At 45.8% G+C, this 17,072-nt stretch overlaps 2 protein-coding genes across 2 annotated transcripts; both read left to right on the top strand.

Moving 5' to 3' along the window:
• The first annotated feature begins 1,021 nt into the window (after positions 1 to 1,021).
• LOC124705581 (probable cytokinin riboside 5'-monophosphate phosphoribohydrolase LOGL10) lies at positions 1,022 to 4,887 on the top strand. Its single transcript, XM_047237284.1, has 7 exons — positions 1,022 to 1,288; positions 2,073 to 2,170; positions 2,320 to 2,350; positions 3,571 to 3,670; positions 4,053 to 4,123; positions 4,216 to 4,359; positions 4,486 to 4,887. The coding sequence occupies exons 1-7, from the start codon at positions 1,187 to 1,189 to the stop codon at positions 4,576 to 4,578; spliced, it is 639 nt and encodes a 212-aa protein (XP_047093240.1). The 5' UTR covers positions 1,022 to 1,186; the 3' UTR covers positions 4,579 to 4,887.
• Positions 4,888 to 8,334: 3,447 nt separating this feature from the next.
• LOC124708298 (mitochondrial import inner membrane translocase subunit PAM16 like 2-like) lies at positions 8,335 to 16,049 on the top strand. The gene is made up of 4 exons (XM_047239981.1): positions 8,335 to 8,471; positions 11,847 to 11,934; positions 15,500 to 15,630; positions 15,712 to 16,049. Exons 1-4 carry the CDS (start codon positions 8,469 to 8,471, stop codon positions 15,838 to 15,840), a joined length of 351 nt encoding a protein of 116 aa, XP_047095937.1. The 5' UTR covers positions 8,335 to 8,468; the 3' UTR covers positions 15,841 to 16,049.
• Positions 16,050 to 17,072: the final 1,023 nt, after the last annotated feature.

Here is a 17,072-nt window from a genome sequence, read left to right as displayed (position 1 = left end):
GAAACCTCTTCGACGCATTCGGCGACCAACTGAATGAGATCTTTGCCCAACAAGGTAATCTGGGACTACATGGAAGGGTCCAAACTGGCAATGGCATTCGAATCCTTACAACACCTAGAAGGGGACCTTGGCGAGTGGCCCACAAACTCAGCCCAACTCCGTGGCAGTGATGGGCAGCTAGCCTGTACGGATGGGGAGCAACTCCACTGGCAAGGAGCGAGGGGGGCGAGCTCGCGAACGGCCGGAGAGCTATCGCGAGCGGCGAGGCCAGGAGAGCGATGGCGAGCGGAAGGTGAGTGAGTGCAACAGAACCCCTCCCGATGAGCAGCGCGAAGATAACGAATGCATTATGATGGCTCACGGCATGGGCTGATTTGGTGGCCCCGCTCGAGGACATGAAAGCACCTTCCTCGAGTCGAACACTAGAAGCAAGGCAACACTCAAGACCTTCTCTCTAGGCTTTCGGTGGAGCGCCTCGACTGGAACGGCTCCCCCAACCCACATGCTCCGAACCCTCTTTGTCACCGGTGGAATAAGAAAAATTTCAGTTGCAACTCATTCTATCATTAAGCGGTTTAGGAAAATTAGTTAGATCTCAATCGAGTGAGAATTATCAAAACCCTCATTTTTTTACAAGAAAAAATTGTCAGACCATTTCCACCCTTGCATAGTACTAAGCTTTTCCTAAACGACCTACTATCAAAGATAACCGCGAGTAGGTTTACCGCAGCTTCGACCGATGATCCGGCAAAACCGATAAAGTGACTCAGCCGTCAACAGATAGCCCATCCTCCGTCCATCTCACCGAAAAGCCCATCGCCATGGTCGCCCGCCCTGCTGCCTTCTTGCTGGGTGGAGTGTTTTTGCACCATGTGCGCGCATTTATCTTGCTTCGCTTTCGTAGCATCCATCCCTTTCATCTCTCGTTCTCTCCCTCTACCACCTCCTCTATCTTCTCTCTCCGCTCCCCACTACTATATAGCCATGGGTGGCGCACTCGCAAGCCACAGCTCCATCCATCGGCAAGAACCAACAAGCCCCTGTGCGTTCGTTTCTACTAGTGCGCGCGCGTTTGCACTAGCTAGCAGCGCTCGCACCTAACCACCACGACATTCACGCTTGCTCTGCTGGCTAGCTAGAGTGATAAGTAGAGAGAGTCGAGAGGAGAAGAAGGTCGGAAGGAGAGATGAGGCAGTCGAGGTTCAAGAGGATCTGCGTCTTCTGCGGCAGCAGCCAGGGCAAGAAGAGGAGCTACCATGATGCCGCCATTGAGCTCGGCAACGAGCTGGTACGCTTATTACTTCCTAGCTCAGCTAGCTAGCTCGCTCTCCACTCCCGATATACTGCTCGAGCCTGCGATGTTTTCCTCTCTGTTCGCGACTTCAGCGCCTATCTCAAACTTGCCTGTCTAGGATTTGTCAAAATTTAGACGTGTATCTAGAGTTCTGGACACTAAATAGTATGTAGACATGTTTCATGGGACTGACGGAGGGAGTACTGTACTTGGCTTAGTACTTTCAAAACATGAATTTTGCAATGCAAAAGTAACAAAGCTAGCTCGAGTGCTAGTAGTGCAACCAGTAATTAACCATTTAACCAGGATGCAAATTCAGTGAACACTATAAGTCCGACAGAGCAGCGTAGGGTAGAATTCCACTGGGTGGTGTCCGTGCACCAAGACTTGCCGTGCACACGGACGTCTCCAGCCCATTCGCTGCCGAACTCCTTGGCAGATCCGCCATGTTTCCTCCCCTGCAACTCCACAAACGCCATGGCGCTGCTAGAGCTGCTGCTTGAGCAACTCCATCCCGGTCTTCTATGTGACAGTGCTCCTGCACGCGCGCGGTCGTCGAATTGACGTGCGTGGCCGGCGGCCCTACTGCATTCACGGCTCTCCATTAAACCAAAATTAGAGCTAGCTCTGCTCCGTCCCCATCCTCTCTATCGTAGCATGGCGTCTCTGCCTGCCTTGCCAGCTCGTTAGTACAGAAGTACCGTTGAAGAGTTTAACCGTGCGGTGGTCGCGTTTATTTACTGACTGATTTTTTTCTGTTCGAACGTTGTTGTTGCAGGTGGCGAGGGGCGTGGACCTGGTGTACGGCGGCGGCAGCATCGGCCTCATGGGGATGGTCTCGCAGGCAGTGTACGACGGCGGCAGGCACGTCATAGGGTACGTAATAACATCGGCCTCCCTCTACTCCATCAGCCATCCCAAGAAGAATACAGTATTGTTTAGTTCTATTTTCTGCTAGCTTTCGTTTATTAAGTTTGATGCATGCGCTGATCACTTCTTTTTGTCATCTTCTTGTCCACGCGCAGTGTCATTCCCAAGACTCTCATGACCCCAGAGGTATGTCTGTTCTCAGCGTGCTCGCCTCCTCCTACTCATGTCTTTGTCTACCTAGTAGTACTAGGAGGGAATATCCTCTGCATATGCATGCTTAATTAAGAAAAAGAAAAGGCGATCCGGCCGGAAATACAGTGTGGAAATTGAATAAATGTTCAAGTCATAATACCAAAAATAATGAAACAAAAGCTAGTAGGAAAACGGTGCTGGCTCTCTTCAAATTGTCAACCTAATTAAAATTAATGGTAAACCTCGATTTGACTTTGCCAGACAAATTTTCAGGTTTTAGAATTGCATGTATATGTTGTTGTTAGGGATCTTCCAAAGATAATAAGCCTTCAAAAAAAAGTTGGTGTTAGGGGTACTACCACTACGCTAGCGATAAGATATTGAAATAAGCTTGGGTGTTTGGGCTCTGAAACAGCACCTGCTGGAGTCCCGGGGGACACGGCACTTGGCGATCGAGAGCTAGCGGTAGTACGTGCTTTTTGGCGCAAATCCAAATCTTGGCGCGAGGATAAACAAGCGGCAAAAGCGCAGCTTTGCAGATGCTAATTTCTTCCCCCAAAAAGTCTTGACGTGACTGGCATCATCCCTTCCCTTCCTGCCTGGTTTGGGAAACAGGGGGGTTGCCTTGGGCATGTTTTAGGGTTAAGTAGCGGACACTCATTGCCTTTGACTGCCGGCCCCCTGATGCTCTGCTCCCAACACAAGAATGTTTTGTTGCCCTTGATAGTACCATCAGATAGTATCCGGAGTTGATCAACTGTGAAGTTTCAGTTTCAAGGAACACAAAAATATTTAAGTTGGCAAACAATTGGATGACCCATGATGTGGGGTAGAGTGTCCTAGTTGTTCGTTGTACCTTTGTAGTTATCTTATACTATGACATACCACCAATAGGGAGATGTTGTACTACTATAGGACAGCACATAACAATTAGTTCATGGTCCTGAAAACCCATATCCATGCTCACTGATTCATGCTAGGCTGTGGCTTCAGGCTTGGTTACACTTCTGGTCCTCATCCTAGACTTGGTTATTTTACCATTGCCCAAGAAGGCAGGAGGAGTGAATATTCAAACCATCTAGTTACAATTTCTGTTCCCTTTGAGCACAATCATGTCCCCTCTTGGGAATGCGTAACAGACCTGTATCATTACATGCCAAAGCATTATGTTTACTGCTCCCTTGTCTGATCAGGATGTTCATTTCTTTTCTCAGATAAGTGGGCAGACTGTGGGGGAGGTGAGGGCCGTGGCGGACATGCACCAGAGGAAGGCAGAGATGGCGAGGCAGTCTGACGCCTTCATTGCCCTGCCTGGTGAGTCACAAAACCTCCTGCATTTTCTTTACCTCGCCGGGATCAGATCAGATGCAGAGAACATTCAAGCCTCTGCGGAGAAATCCGTGACAAGTTACAGTCGGGTTGGATCGGGCTGGCATTTTGCACATGTGGATCTATCTGAATCTGAATATGAAGGCTAGCTCCGGTCCAGCCCCATTTTGGGGTTGGGGCCAGCTTGGGGAGCCTTTACTTTCCTACCTAGCGTACCCAATAATTGGCGCAAAGGTTCTGAAGAGTACATGCATGGATGTGTGAAGCTGCTGAGATCTGCTGCTCGTGTTGCCTGTCTTGTTGTGCGATGGTACTAGCAGTAGCAAATTAGCTTTGGTGCTCATCACTGAGTTATGTGTCAATGCAGGAGGGTATGGTACACTGGAGGAGCTGCTCGAAGTGATTACATGGGCGCAGCTGGGCATCCATCACAAGCCGGTACTGTCCTGTTATGTCCTTTGTCGATCTGTGCTCTTATCTGCAGCTGGAATAATGGTCGAAAAATATCTGAAACTCTCCTTCTTGATCAGGTTGGGCTGCTGAACGTGGATGGGTACTACAATTCGCTGCTGACCTTCATCGACAAGGCCGTGGAGGAAGGGTTCATCAACACCTGCGCCCGCCGCATCATCGTGCTCGCCCCGACTGCCGAGGAGCTCATGGAGAAGCTTGAGGTACGCAACTGCATCAATGTTCATTCTTGCATTATTTAACGTATCCTGACCCTAAACCTGAAGCCACGCGTATACAAAAACAAATTTATTCTTCCTTGACCAATCGTTTCTCTTTGTTTTGCTCAGGATTACGTGCCTTACCACGACAGGGTCGCGTCGAAGCTGAACTGGGATATAGCGGCGGAGATAGAGCCCCTACCCCTAGCGTACTTACACTAGCTAGCTGCAGCGAAAGGGCGAGCGGAGTTGCGATGTTTAACTTGATGAAGATTTGGAGTGCGCTGGAATGGATTGATGAAGGTGTTTGATTGATGTAGTACTAGCAAATTAAGTGAGCGTGCGTGGGTCCGTTTTGTATATGTTTTTGCTTCGGTCCGGGACAGCTTAAGGATATTGTAAGACCTGACCGGTTCCAGCTCCCTCTTATTCTCGTCCAATCTCTACCTGCTTAAACACTAGTAGTACTAGTATCTTCTATCAATATGAATGTAGTGTCAAGGTACTGAATCCAATGACTTGAGCAAGACAGCAAGTGCTATTGCAGTGTGCAGAGCTTTGAGCATGTACTTGCTTCATTTCGAGCTTCCTTTTACTTGCGATCAACAAACCCGCGACATCCTCAGCAAACTGCAGCGGAACATCTGGTGTGAAAGAAACCAAAGGGTTTTTGACAATATCTACGAGCTGATCAACACTGTCATTGAACAGATTAAAACAGATGCACTGCCATTCAGCAGGTTAAAACAGATGCTAGAATGTGGGCTGTTGTAGTTGTTGGTGGTCCTTTGTTGTAGCTTATTGGGAAGTCTGTATGTGTGTCGTCTGCTTGCTTGTATGCTGTATTTGTAGTTCTTTTTCAGTGTTTGGTCATTAGTCACTGTCGTTTTGGGCGGTCTTTTTGTAAGCCTGTAATCAATTGTACTCCGAACTTCTCAGAACATCTTCACTCGTGCTCTCTTGGCTTCCACCGCAACTTTTTTTTGGTCAGTAGGGGGCGGGGGTATGTGATTTAAATAGTCGTAGTCCTGACTGGCCCTATAGTACATATCTTCGTAGTCGCCTTCATCGCTCGGTGTGCTCGGTGTACGCGGTTGAAACCTCTCCAGATGTGATTGACGTACGTGGTTGCGCAAGCTGCGGGGACCTTGGCCGCAGCGGCAGCGGCCTTGGCCATCGTCGCAACAACACGCACGGTAAATCTGCTCCTCCTTCTCCTACAAGGACCAGGCGTAGTCCACTGGCGCTGACGGCTGGGTTCCAGGGAGGCCCGTATGGTGGTACGCTAGCCTGGATAATCCGACAGGTCACCGGCGCGTATACGCGGCCATGGCATACTCTAGAGACACCTGCCACTCTACTTGATGAAGAGGAAGCTGAGTATTTTTGGAGCAGTGGATCATGTGGTTTAATTCGATACAGCGAGCAAAACCTTACCAGTGCTTGACATATGAACAACAAAACCTGTCCTTAACGGGATGGTACTAACTTTCATACAGGTGATACATGGCTATCGTCAGCTCGTGTCGTGATATATTTGGTTAAGTCCTATAACGAGTGAAACGACATGCACCTACGGAGAATGATGTCATCACATCACCCAATCGTACTCTTCTTTGAACCCACGAAAGGTTTGTCTCAAAACTTAGATATGCAAGCACGAGATTATCTACTTCTGGAAGAAACTAAACGTTAAAGCTTGATGGCTAAGATAATAGAGCATGTTGGATCTTGTAACTCGCTGAGCCCTGCCTCTGCCTGATGCAGGAATAGTGGCTTTAGACTTACCGCCTCTGCCCCTCGGTTGCACGATTCGTAGATGCCCACGCGGGGGTGAGGGTTCCCGAACGGTGACGCTGCCATGCCCGTTGTCGCCCTTCTTCAGATGGAAGTTCGGACGGAAGTGAGGGTATCGCATACGGGGTTAACCGCCCGCCATGATGTGGTCCATCATGCCCTCGAGAGTCCGGCCACCTGATAATCCCCAAGTGCAAGAAATTATTGTAGTACACTTTAATAAGTATTTGAGTGTCGAGCTCACAAGGAGCTGAAAGTAAACTATCTATTCTCTAAGGCACTATAACCCACTTATATGACCTTTCGTGTAAAGCAATGGACTAAAGTGTGTAAGGTATGTTTTACTTCTATCTAGGAAATGATGAAAGCAAATACTACAAGTAATCTAGCTAGTGCAAGTAGAGCGAGTAAAGTGAAAGCGGGTAACTCAAGGAACTAAGCCTTTAGGCAAATTATTATTATATTTGTTTGGTTATCACAATTAGTAAAGCACATAGATATTTTTTTATTTCTTCTAGAGAGAAGTCATAGATATATGCATGGGAAACGCTGACGATCACCCGGGGGATTAGAAATCTAATCGTCCCTCCGCGTGTGATGCATCGCTCGAAACCAACCGCGCGGGCCCCACCCCATCTTTCTTCTTCCCTTTATTTCTCAGCCACACACACGAATCAACCAACCGCGCCGCCACCCACACACGCATGAGGAAACCAACCGCGCCGCCGCCGCCCGTTGGCCTGCCCGCCCCAACTGCCGTCCTTCGACCAGCCTCCGCGCCGTCTCCTTCTCCCTGGGCTCCTGGCCGGCATCCGCGCCGCCACCTTCTCCCTGGGCTCCTGGCCGGCCTCCGCGCCGACGCCATTGAGGCACTCCAAGCAGTCGCGGCCGCTGCAGCTCGCAGGCCGCCGCGGGCCTTGCAGCTCGCGGGCAATTGATTCGCTCCGCCGCGTTCCATTGGACCCGCCGCCGCGCCCCTGGATCTCATGCCGCCACGCCTTTGTGTCGGCAGGGAGCAGATCGTCGTGGCGCTGGAGCTGCCCACCGGTGGGAGAACGCGTTGAAGGGATAGGAGGGCACCGTCTTCCAGGTCGCCATCCAGTGTTTCGTCGGAAGGGCGCCGGGGCACTGTCATCAGTCAGGTTGCCATCATGTGTATGTCGATGCTATATGTGGGTTGAGGTACCGCTGACCCAATGGCTTCGACGGAGATATCATTTTTGTTACTTTGGTTCTATGATTTTGCTACTTTACTATAAAATTCTTGCTCCGAGGTTTCCAGCGAGAGACTCCGGCGAAATCATTTTTTGCTACTTTTATTTTGTGGTGTTGCTACAATTTTTGTGTTCTTTTGCTACTATAGCATATTTTTTTGTTACCATGTCTCCGATGAGGTCTCCAGTGACATCTCCGGCGAGATCTCCGATGAGGTCGCTTTTGCTACATTGGCAGATCTTTTTCGCTACAATATTCTATTTTTTTTTTTTGCTACAACATCTCCGGCGAGAATCCATTGAAATTAGGTTTTGCTACATTTTGTTATAGGTGTTTGCTACAATAGTATATTTTTCTGCTACAAATTCTCTGGCGAGGTCTCCGGCGAGTCTCCGACGAGGTCGGAGCAAAACCAAGTTGCTACAATCTTTGTCAGTTTTCGCTACTATAGCATATATTTTTTTGCTACTAAGTCTCCGGTGAGGTTTTCGGTGGGTCTCCGGCGACATCTCCGGCGAGTCTCCGGCGAGGTATGTGTTTTTAGGTGAAAGTAGAGTTTGCTACAATTGAACCATTTTTTGCTACTTTGGTGCATTATGGTAGCAACAGTGAGAGAGGGAGCTGGTTGGTTTGATCTGACGGCCAAAAACATCCCGAATATGTTGATTGTACGGTTGGGGACCCGGGGGATTAAATTTCTAATCCCCCGGGGACGCCGAGCACTCCCCCCATAAACATAAGCAACGAGCAAACTAGGCAGTTTAGTCCAATCACAAATGACCAGAGAGTACATATGTTTCCATAACTCTGTACTAACACAAAGCCCAGCCCAGCCGGCCCGGGTTTCGTCTTTCGGAGCGACGCCTCCTCCCTCCGTTCCTCACAATCCAGCCCAGCAAAGTATCAAGCTCTCAAAAAAAGAGCTAAACAAAAAAAATAAGAACAAAGCCGGGTGAACTCACGGACGGCACGCCCCCTTCTCGGGCTCTCGAGTCTCGACGTCTCCCTTTCTGCTTCATCCCTCCACCGAGCCGTGAAATCACCTCCGGCGCCGCGCCTCCCCTCTTCGGATCGATCGCGTCTATCGGTGACGGCCAACCATGGTAAGGATTTCGCGTCCCTCCCGCCCAACCTCCGACCCATGCTTTCCGCGCATATGCGATTTCTACCATTCCTGAGGCTGCTCGCGTCGCGTGAGTGCGTTCGCCTTGTTCTGCCGGTGAGATCTGTATTTTCTTAGCGCTAATTGGGGCCGAGGTCTCCAGGACTAGGGACGGGTCAGTTATTAGTGGGTCTGTTCTGTCGGATTGGTGCGGTTACCGTGTGACGCTGAGGGTGCTGGAAGCCTGCAACCACTAGATTCGCAGCAGACATGGGTAGGTGGATAAGGGTTACGGACATAGTATGCAGTATTAGAGGATCAATCTTAAAAACCGGGCGGATGGCCACCATTTTACATTACTTCGGATGACAAGGTGCGACAATATATCCATTTGGGCGTTAAAACATTATGAAATAGACGAAAACCTTCACACTGTTTTGGGATATTTGCCTAAATGTCTGCACAATCAGAAACAAATAATGAACGAAACATATAACATTGTAGAATTCATGATTTGACTGGATACTGGTGCCTGTATCAAAAAATATTTAGATAAATAGCGGCTTCATGCTCAGTTACTAGAGAGGGAGAACAATTGCCCAGAGTGATAATCAACTAAAATTTGTTTTCCATCGCACTTGAATTTGAGATGAAAAGTGTCTTGTATCTTTGAGACCAACAGAATATATTTAAGCTCACCGTATCTTAGTTACAAAATTACTATTGCAAAACAAATAACGAAATATAACATGAGTAAAGTAAATCAATAGTTGCATCCCAGCAGGATTGTAAAAGCCACAATACAGTGTATAACTTCCGCTACGAAAGGAACACGTAGGTATAGTTACAGCCTGCAACAATATATTCATCACTGAAATATGCAAAGTAATGAAAGGTGATAATACCTGAATATTTACTGAAAGAAAATTCGGCCCAATAGGATTAAGTTATGAGGCAGAATAGAAAAGGAATTGCTCTAAATATTTCTACAATTCGTGATCAACAAAAAACAAGGTTCAAGAACGAGTATGAACGCTAATTACCAATGATGAGTGATTGAGCATGGATTTCAATTCGATCAGCCCATTCTTCTATTCAAGTTTTCCGTGCACCTGCCCACACAAACAGAAAATTAGATCAGCCCATTCCAATCCAGCCACCTTTCTAGTTTTATTATCCAAATAGAGACATCATTCACATGAATGGCTTTGAATAAGCACATTCTAAGCCAGACCCCGGTGAAATATTAAATCAATCTGCAAATACCTGCTGTGTCCGAAGATTGGATTTGGCTATGGAGAAAGGCATGGGCTGTTTGTTGAATTGCATGGCGCCTACGAATTGGAGGATGGCACTCAATTACTGAGCTGAACAGCCTGACATCGCCGTATGACCAGAGGAAGATGGACGTGCGTTACAGCGTTAGGGAGGGGGGGATGGCCTCGGTAAGAGGAGTCGGCGGGACAAATAGTGTGCTTGTTTCTTCGAATAACTACGATCGTTTCTGGAATCATGGTTCGAAACATGAAGTAGCGTAAGAGATGAGATAAATGGACATGATTTGCTGACCCTGCGCCTGTGGGGAAATGTTAGTTAAATTTTCTTTCAACCAAGAAAAAAAGATTACATGGAAGGATGGGTAATGTGGAAGGCTAAGAATCCAGAAAAATCAGTTTGTGGGGTTGATCAATGTAGGTATATATAGGATTATATATTTTTCATGTAGAATATGAACTTCCGTATGCTGTTTACCCAGGAAGGCTGCCTTTTCCTTGCATGCTTGGGATGTAAACCTTAAGTGTGTTTGTTTCTTTATCAGTAACTAGCGGGTAGCAGGTTGACCCACTTTGTGTGGCTAATATGTAGCGTGATTGTCTCAGCACCACATGTTTAGACCCATGTATTGAGCTAAAATGCCTGATATCTAAAAAGACATTTAGAATTCCAATCTTTCAAGGATTTTGTATGATGACATGCTTAATTTAAATTCAAACCAAACTCTCGTTTTTATTTTCCTTTGATGATTCGCATCAATTTTTTTCTCTTTTCATGATGTTGGCATCCTCGTCCGTGCTCTGTTGCCAGTTGTTGTACAGTTTCCTTGCAAGTCCATATGATGATGTTGCGATGATGCGAACATCAATTTTTTTTCTCTTTTCATGATGTTGGCATCCTCGTCCGTGCTCTGTTGCCAGTTGTTGTACAGTTTCTTTGCAAGTCCATATGATGATGTTGCGATGATGCCATTGCTCCAATCATGCTATGTAACAAAAGCAAATGTTAATATATGTTCTTCCTCCACACATTGCTTCCTTCTGCTAACAGTTGCAATTTCTCACAGTCTCCAACGATGATGACATCTTGAATCCCTCTTATCACAACTTCATCTCTTAAATCCGTGATCATTTTCCCTTTGAACTCGATCTCTTGGATAGTGTGTGCCATACTTACACTGCAGTCTCTAAATCTATTTGTGGACAACAAGTATTTGTGTACTGTAAATAATTAAGCAGCGCAAATCTTTTTTATTTTCTCCAATTAATCGGAGAATTTTATTTTAGTGACCATGGAAGGTGAGGACGTATCCTATGCACCCATCCATTTGGTGAAACCTGTGCACCAACCTACAAAATACATACAAATATACTATAAAAAATATGTTTATGAATGTAGATACATCATAGATCTACAATGCCACAAAATTTCGATTTCAAGATCCAGGTACATATCATAAACTAAAAAGACAAATCATGTTTAAACAGTACTTATTTCTAGCTGGGCTGTGAATTCAGCCCATTAATATCACAAGAGCTAAATTTGTTATTTTTATTTTTCAAGATCTGTCTAAGTTTCGATCAAGTTTTCTTTCGTAGTATTGCAGATATATGTCGTATCTACGTGCTAAATTATTCTCAGATTTTTTTCTACAACTTTTTTCATGTAATTTATACGTTGGGTGCATAGGTTTCACCAAATGGATGGGTGCATAGGATACATTCTCCATGGAAGGTCCCTTTGACTTGTTCCAATAATATAACTTTTGTATGAACACAAAGTAGAACTAACACAATTGCTATGAAAATATTGGCACGCCAAGTTCATTCTTGCTTCTTTGATTGGACAATGGAAACAACTCCAAAAGAAACATCAAGTGTGTGGTAGTGACATGATTACAACTCAATCCCCGTGTTTTTTGCACGATTATTTTTTTGAGCCCACAGTGTAGTATCATGTTCATATGAACTTAATTTCATCGAATTGTTGTTTCATTGGGAAAATTCGGGATCACATTCCTAACGCTGAGGCATGTATCCAAAGCATGAAAAGCTCATTCACATTTTCTGCTCACTGACATCTAGTTTCTTGTTTTTTTCAGGCCGGGAAGCTAATTGCAAACCTTATTGTCATGGGCTCTGGGATTATAGGAAGAGCTATGCTTCAGGCATACCGAAAGGCACTTGAAAGTAAGTTTCTTCGCTATGAACTTTGTTCGAACCCACATCTAATTATGCCCTCTCTGTTCCTAAAGGACATAAATGGATGGAGCTGATGGACAGCTATAGTATTTTGCAGTCACCCACTGATCTGGGATAAGTTTTGCTGAAAACAAGTAAAACAACATGGTAATTTTGTGTTACGCATGTGAATCGTCAGGGTTTTTAAACAATATATTTGTCATAAATATTTTATTTAGTTTCAGTTGTCTTGTGTTGGCATCTTTATAGGAAGATACAGATGTTTGCGTTCAGGTTGCTGTAGCTTTTGGTGTGTTATGTTGTATCCTAGTTTTCATTGTTTTGTCATAGTATTCCCACTTGTGTTCGTGTTTAGATGATTGAACTGGGGTTGTAGTTTCCGGTGTGCTACAACTTACAGGTTATGTCTCTATCGTACTTCTGCTTTGACGCTTGCCAATTTTTTTTTTTTTTTGCGGGAAAGATCCGAATCTATTCCATGAGTTCACAGGAAGTACAAAGCACCCCAAACATAATGAAAATTACATCGATGTCCTTGGACCACCTAACGACCACTACTGTCGCTAGAGCAAGCCATGACGCGCTGTTGTCGCTGCTCCCTTACTAGAGCCAGCCTGTTGTTGTTGATGACAATTGGAAAAGTCTTCGTGCACGTTCCCCTAAGGACTAGCGCTCCAGAGCTGAATTTGTCGCGATTGAACCCTTGAATTGATCCGAAGCTTGTAACACCAAACCTATCACACACGTAGACTCGACGAGATCCACCACTCCATGGAAGCAGCGACCAGACGAATCCTCGCCCTCCTCAACCCCACCGGCGAGATCGCCGTCGACAAGGTGGAAGAGGAAGCGGGTATACCTTATTCTTGTCCCGCAAAATGCCATCATAGTCACCATAACGACGATGCCGGCTGACCAAACTCTAACTTTAGGGACCCTTCTATAGCGCCGAGCGCAGGTCCGAGGTACCCACCTCCTCCAGCCACCGGAGTGGCAAACAGAGAAGGTGGGGACCCATCAATTCCCAACGTAGACGGTGAGGATGAGGCAGCGGCTGCTAGGGTTTCCACTCTAGCCGCCTCTGTTTCTTTCGGTGTGGACGCTTGTCGATGTTAATTTCTAATGGCAGCCAGATATTTGTATACATGGGTTTCTATCATCGGAGAGCTTAACCTTATCAAAACAAATTTGAATATTCGGTGCTTGTAATCTTAATCGTAGGATATCCCCCAGATAATAGTGAGCTTTTTCGTGCCATCAAACCCTTGGTCTACAGGTCTAGCAATTTGGCAAGTAGATTATTTTTATTACCTGAAAAGAAAAGGATTATCTTCTAACGTTTGCTGCCTCAACATATAGGTAGTGTCTACTTGCGATATGCTAAACCTCTGATTTACGCCTACTTAGAACTTGCTTTAAAACTCTCCTTCCAGTTGCTTAGTTTCGTATGTGAACATTAAAAAAAAATGAAATCAGTTTGGCAACCTTGTATTTCTTTGCTATTGTTGAATGTACAGATAGCTTCTTTCCTTAAGCTGATAATGTATGAGAGAGAGTGGATTTGGTGATCAGGTGGATACGTGAGCATGCGTTCATCACCATTGGATCTAGTCTACCATCGTTGGATTCTGCTTTTGACTAACGGCCACTACACAGCTGCCGTTTGTGATTTTTGTGTTGTCGCTAGTACCAGCAACCACTGCGGAATCTTTCTATCAACTGATGCATGCGTTACAGCTAATCAACCGGCTGGTCAGCAGCTCAAGGAGCACCACCCCGTAGCTGTACACGTCCGACTTGGTCGTCAGCTTCCCCGTCGACGCATACTTGCAGGCAAACCGACGTGAAACCGAACATAGCTCCCAAACTGCCATCACGAGACTGGGCTTGATGTGATGATGACCACAGTTCTGTGGAGAAATCACTAGTATTTTTCCAGTTTTGCTTACAAGGATGTTCTGAATATGGAGATAGGGAATCCAGACAAGAATCATCAGCACTCACGGGCAAAATGCTCTTGCGGTCCTTTGGGTCATGATGACGATCAACAATTCCAGGATACTTGGAAAAACTTGAAGCAGTGAATGTCACAGCTACCAGATCCATCCCATGTACAATCCCCGGTATAGAACTATCAAACAACTCTGCCTCTGTATCCATTCCAGCAAAACAAGATATACGGACAGCAGAGTCACAAAAGCTCTCCGAGCCGCGAGATGTTCCCCGCTGGAATTTTTCTTCCTCGAGCTTCAGTCTTCCAGATCGGAAAAAACAAGAAAGGGCAAAGTGAATAAAAAAACGATCTCTCTGTTTACACCTCAACGGAATACTGAACAACCGGAGATTAATCGGGAATACAAGATCAATCGAATCAAAATCAAATCAATCAAACCGAGCAATGGCGCCAAACGAACACGGAGCAATGGTATACAAGAGGGAATCGGACCGAACCTAGCTTGGATGGCAGCGGCGGCTAGGCGAAACCTCCAAGGGCCGGTCGAGGTGCTGCTGCGTGACGAGCTCCGGTCTGAGATGGCCTCCGCCTCCCGCGCACCTCCAAGGGCCTGGAACACCTCTACAAATCCCTCAGAACACCTGGAACCTCCACATCTCACGCGGGGTGGTTCAGTGAAGGCGCTAATTTTGGTAAATTAGGAAAGACTTCCATATAAATCAACTACCAAAAAGACCAAACAGAATAGTAGAGGCAAATCGGTATTACTTTTTTCTGGAGGGAAGGACTTGGGATCGATTAGAAATTGAGGACGCATGTGCTGGACGGGTCTAGCATCGAGGCATGCGCGAGGGCACCCCGTATCTAGCATCCCTGCCGACGAGCGGAACGAAGAACTGCTCCACAACATGGTTCTTGGCTATTGGGGATCACGCCCGTGCGCGCTAACCCTTCTACGGAGATCTCCTGGCGCGGCCGTGCCACAGCTAGACGATGCCATTGCCGGCGACGAGCGAGGGCGGAAGTCGAGTGCTCGGATGGATAGTCGGGGGAGGCGGGCCACTCGGGGAAGAAGATGGTTTGTTGGGATTGTACAGGGAAGAAGAGATAAGACAGCAAACGGAAATCTAACGTTGTTAGACACGTGTTGATTTCTAGGCACGTGCTCACGTACCCATCTGATCACCAGGCTTCTTCCGATGTATGAGAAGAGAGCATTCTTATCATGGGGAATGTGTGACTCCATAAAAGGAAAATGGGTAAATAAATAGGAATCATGATGTCATGCTGTTCCTTTGTATTTGGTGATCAAAACAAATATACTATAAGTATATGTATGAGTAATAAATAGGAATCATGATTTTGCATTGAAAAGATTGGAAGTAATATAGCACTTATTTATCAGTTTCATAATAGAAGTATATGTATGCGTTTTCAGCCCCGTCTTACAAACATGACATCCCCGTTTCTTCCACAATGAGTTTGTACGAAATGAATAGTACCTGCCAAACCTTGTTGTACTATTTCTGTGAAGGAGCACAAACTTCTTATATGTATATGCACCTACTTATGTATAGTATTCCTCCTGTATTCTGCCAGATGCAAATAAAACTGGTGTGGCCCATGAAGCAATAAATAATATCCGTCGGACCAGCAAAACAATGACCGAGCAAGAAGCGAGGCAGATATTAGGTGTGACTGAGCAGTCGACATGGGAAGAGATTGCACAGGTCTTCTCTTATCTTCACCTGTTTACTATACAACTTGCACTATTTGCTTTTGTGGTCCTGACTACAACTTCTCCATTGCAGCGGTACGAGAAGTTATTCGAGAGAAATGCAAAATCTGGAAGTTTTTACCTCCAATCAAAGGTGCACCGTGCCAAGGAGTGTCTAGAAAACGTGTACCAAAACAACAAGCAAGATGGAACTGCAACTTAAAATTTGCATCTTAAATGTCAAGCTGTCTAGCTACACTGTAACCTATATTCTTTGCCCCTCTTTATGAAAAGTGTACATACCAACAACGGTCAATGCTGTTGTATGTCAATAAGAATCAAGCACAGCCACGTCAGACCAGTAGAGAACTTAATTTGTGAGGTACCACTGCACTCTTGTACGGCATTAAGTAATTATAGTTTTTGTTTTCATTTGATGATCCCATGAAACCATGGTGGTCACATTTTCGGTCCATTTGATATCCTCATGTGAGCGTGAAATCATTTTCTCTCATCATCGGGAAATTTTGGCATGCCGAAACCATGGTGGTCACGCAGAGTTGGTTCTAACAATGCAAAGCTTATTCCGTCTGTTCTGGGGTCCAGTGTTCCGCCGCCTGAGCGTTAGGCTGCCGAACGGAGCATATTGTAAACGGTTTGGTATCAATCAGCTGCTGAATTCTGGAGTAAAAAACAGTACGATAGTCAGCAGGCACTATCTGTCACCGATTCGAGATTTTGACGTCCCAATGGCCTGATATTTCCGTGAGCTTGAGCTTTCAACAGCGACGATCTGAACTAACAAGAGTTGAGGTGAGCCAATCCAAGCGAAGGGCAAACGGAAGGTGGATGCGTTGAATAGGCCCGGCAAATGGATCATGAGCAAAGCGTGGAATAGCACATGGAGCATGGAGTATAGCACCGGTACCGAGACAATTTCACTTAGCTCTTGTTTGGTACTAGAGTTTTAGTGGGAATTAGCGGGAATAATCCGCTTCAAATTTTAAATCCCCACTTATCCCTAATGCATGTTTGGTGCTAGAGTATGAGAGAGTTTAATCCCCACTTAACCCCACTTTTTCCCTAAATTTTAGTGTAATTTTTTCAATCCCCAATACTCTACCCCTACCTAGTGGATTGGGGATAGGGTTTTGTGGGGATTGAGTGACAGCAGTGATTCACCCAATACTCTAGAGTATTATCCCCACTAATCCCCACTAAAACACTAGTACCAAACAAGGCCTTATAGTGTTTGTTTGATTTGGATCGAGTCAAAGGATTCTACACCTTTTCCGCGATGCCATCAAACAAACCAAAACCACGATGGGTTTTTTTACTCTTACTATTACGATGTTGTTAGAATCGTGTGAACCAAGAGAATGAATTGGTACATTACAAAGAAGGGAACGAATAGCTTAATTTTGTACCAATTGGCAGCTGGCATTCTAAAAATGT

The sequence above is a fragment of the Lolium rigidum genome, chromosome 4 (assembly GCF_022539505.1).
Source record: "Lolium rigidum isolate FL_2022 chromosome 4, APGP_CSIRO_Lrig_0.1, whole genome shotgun sequence".
NCBI classification, from domain to species: Eukaryota; Viridiplantae; Streptophyta; class Magnoliopsida; order Poales; family Poaceae; genus Lolium; species Lolium rigidum.
This window is presented reverse-complemented; position numbering and strand designations above follow the sequence as displayed.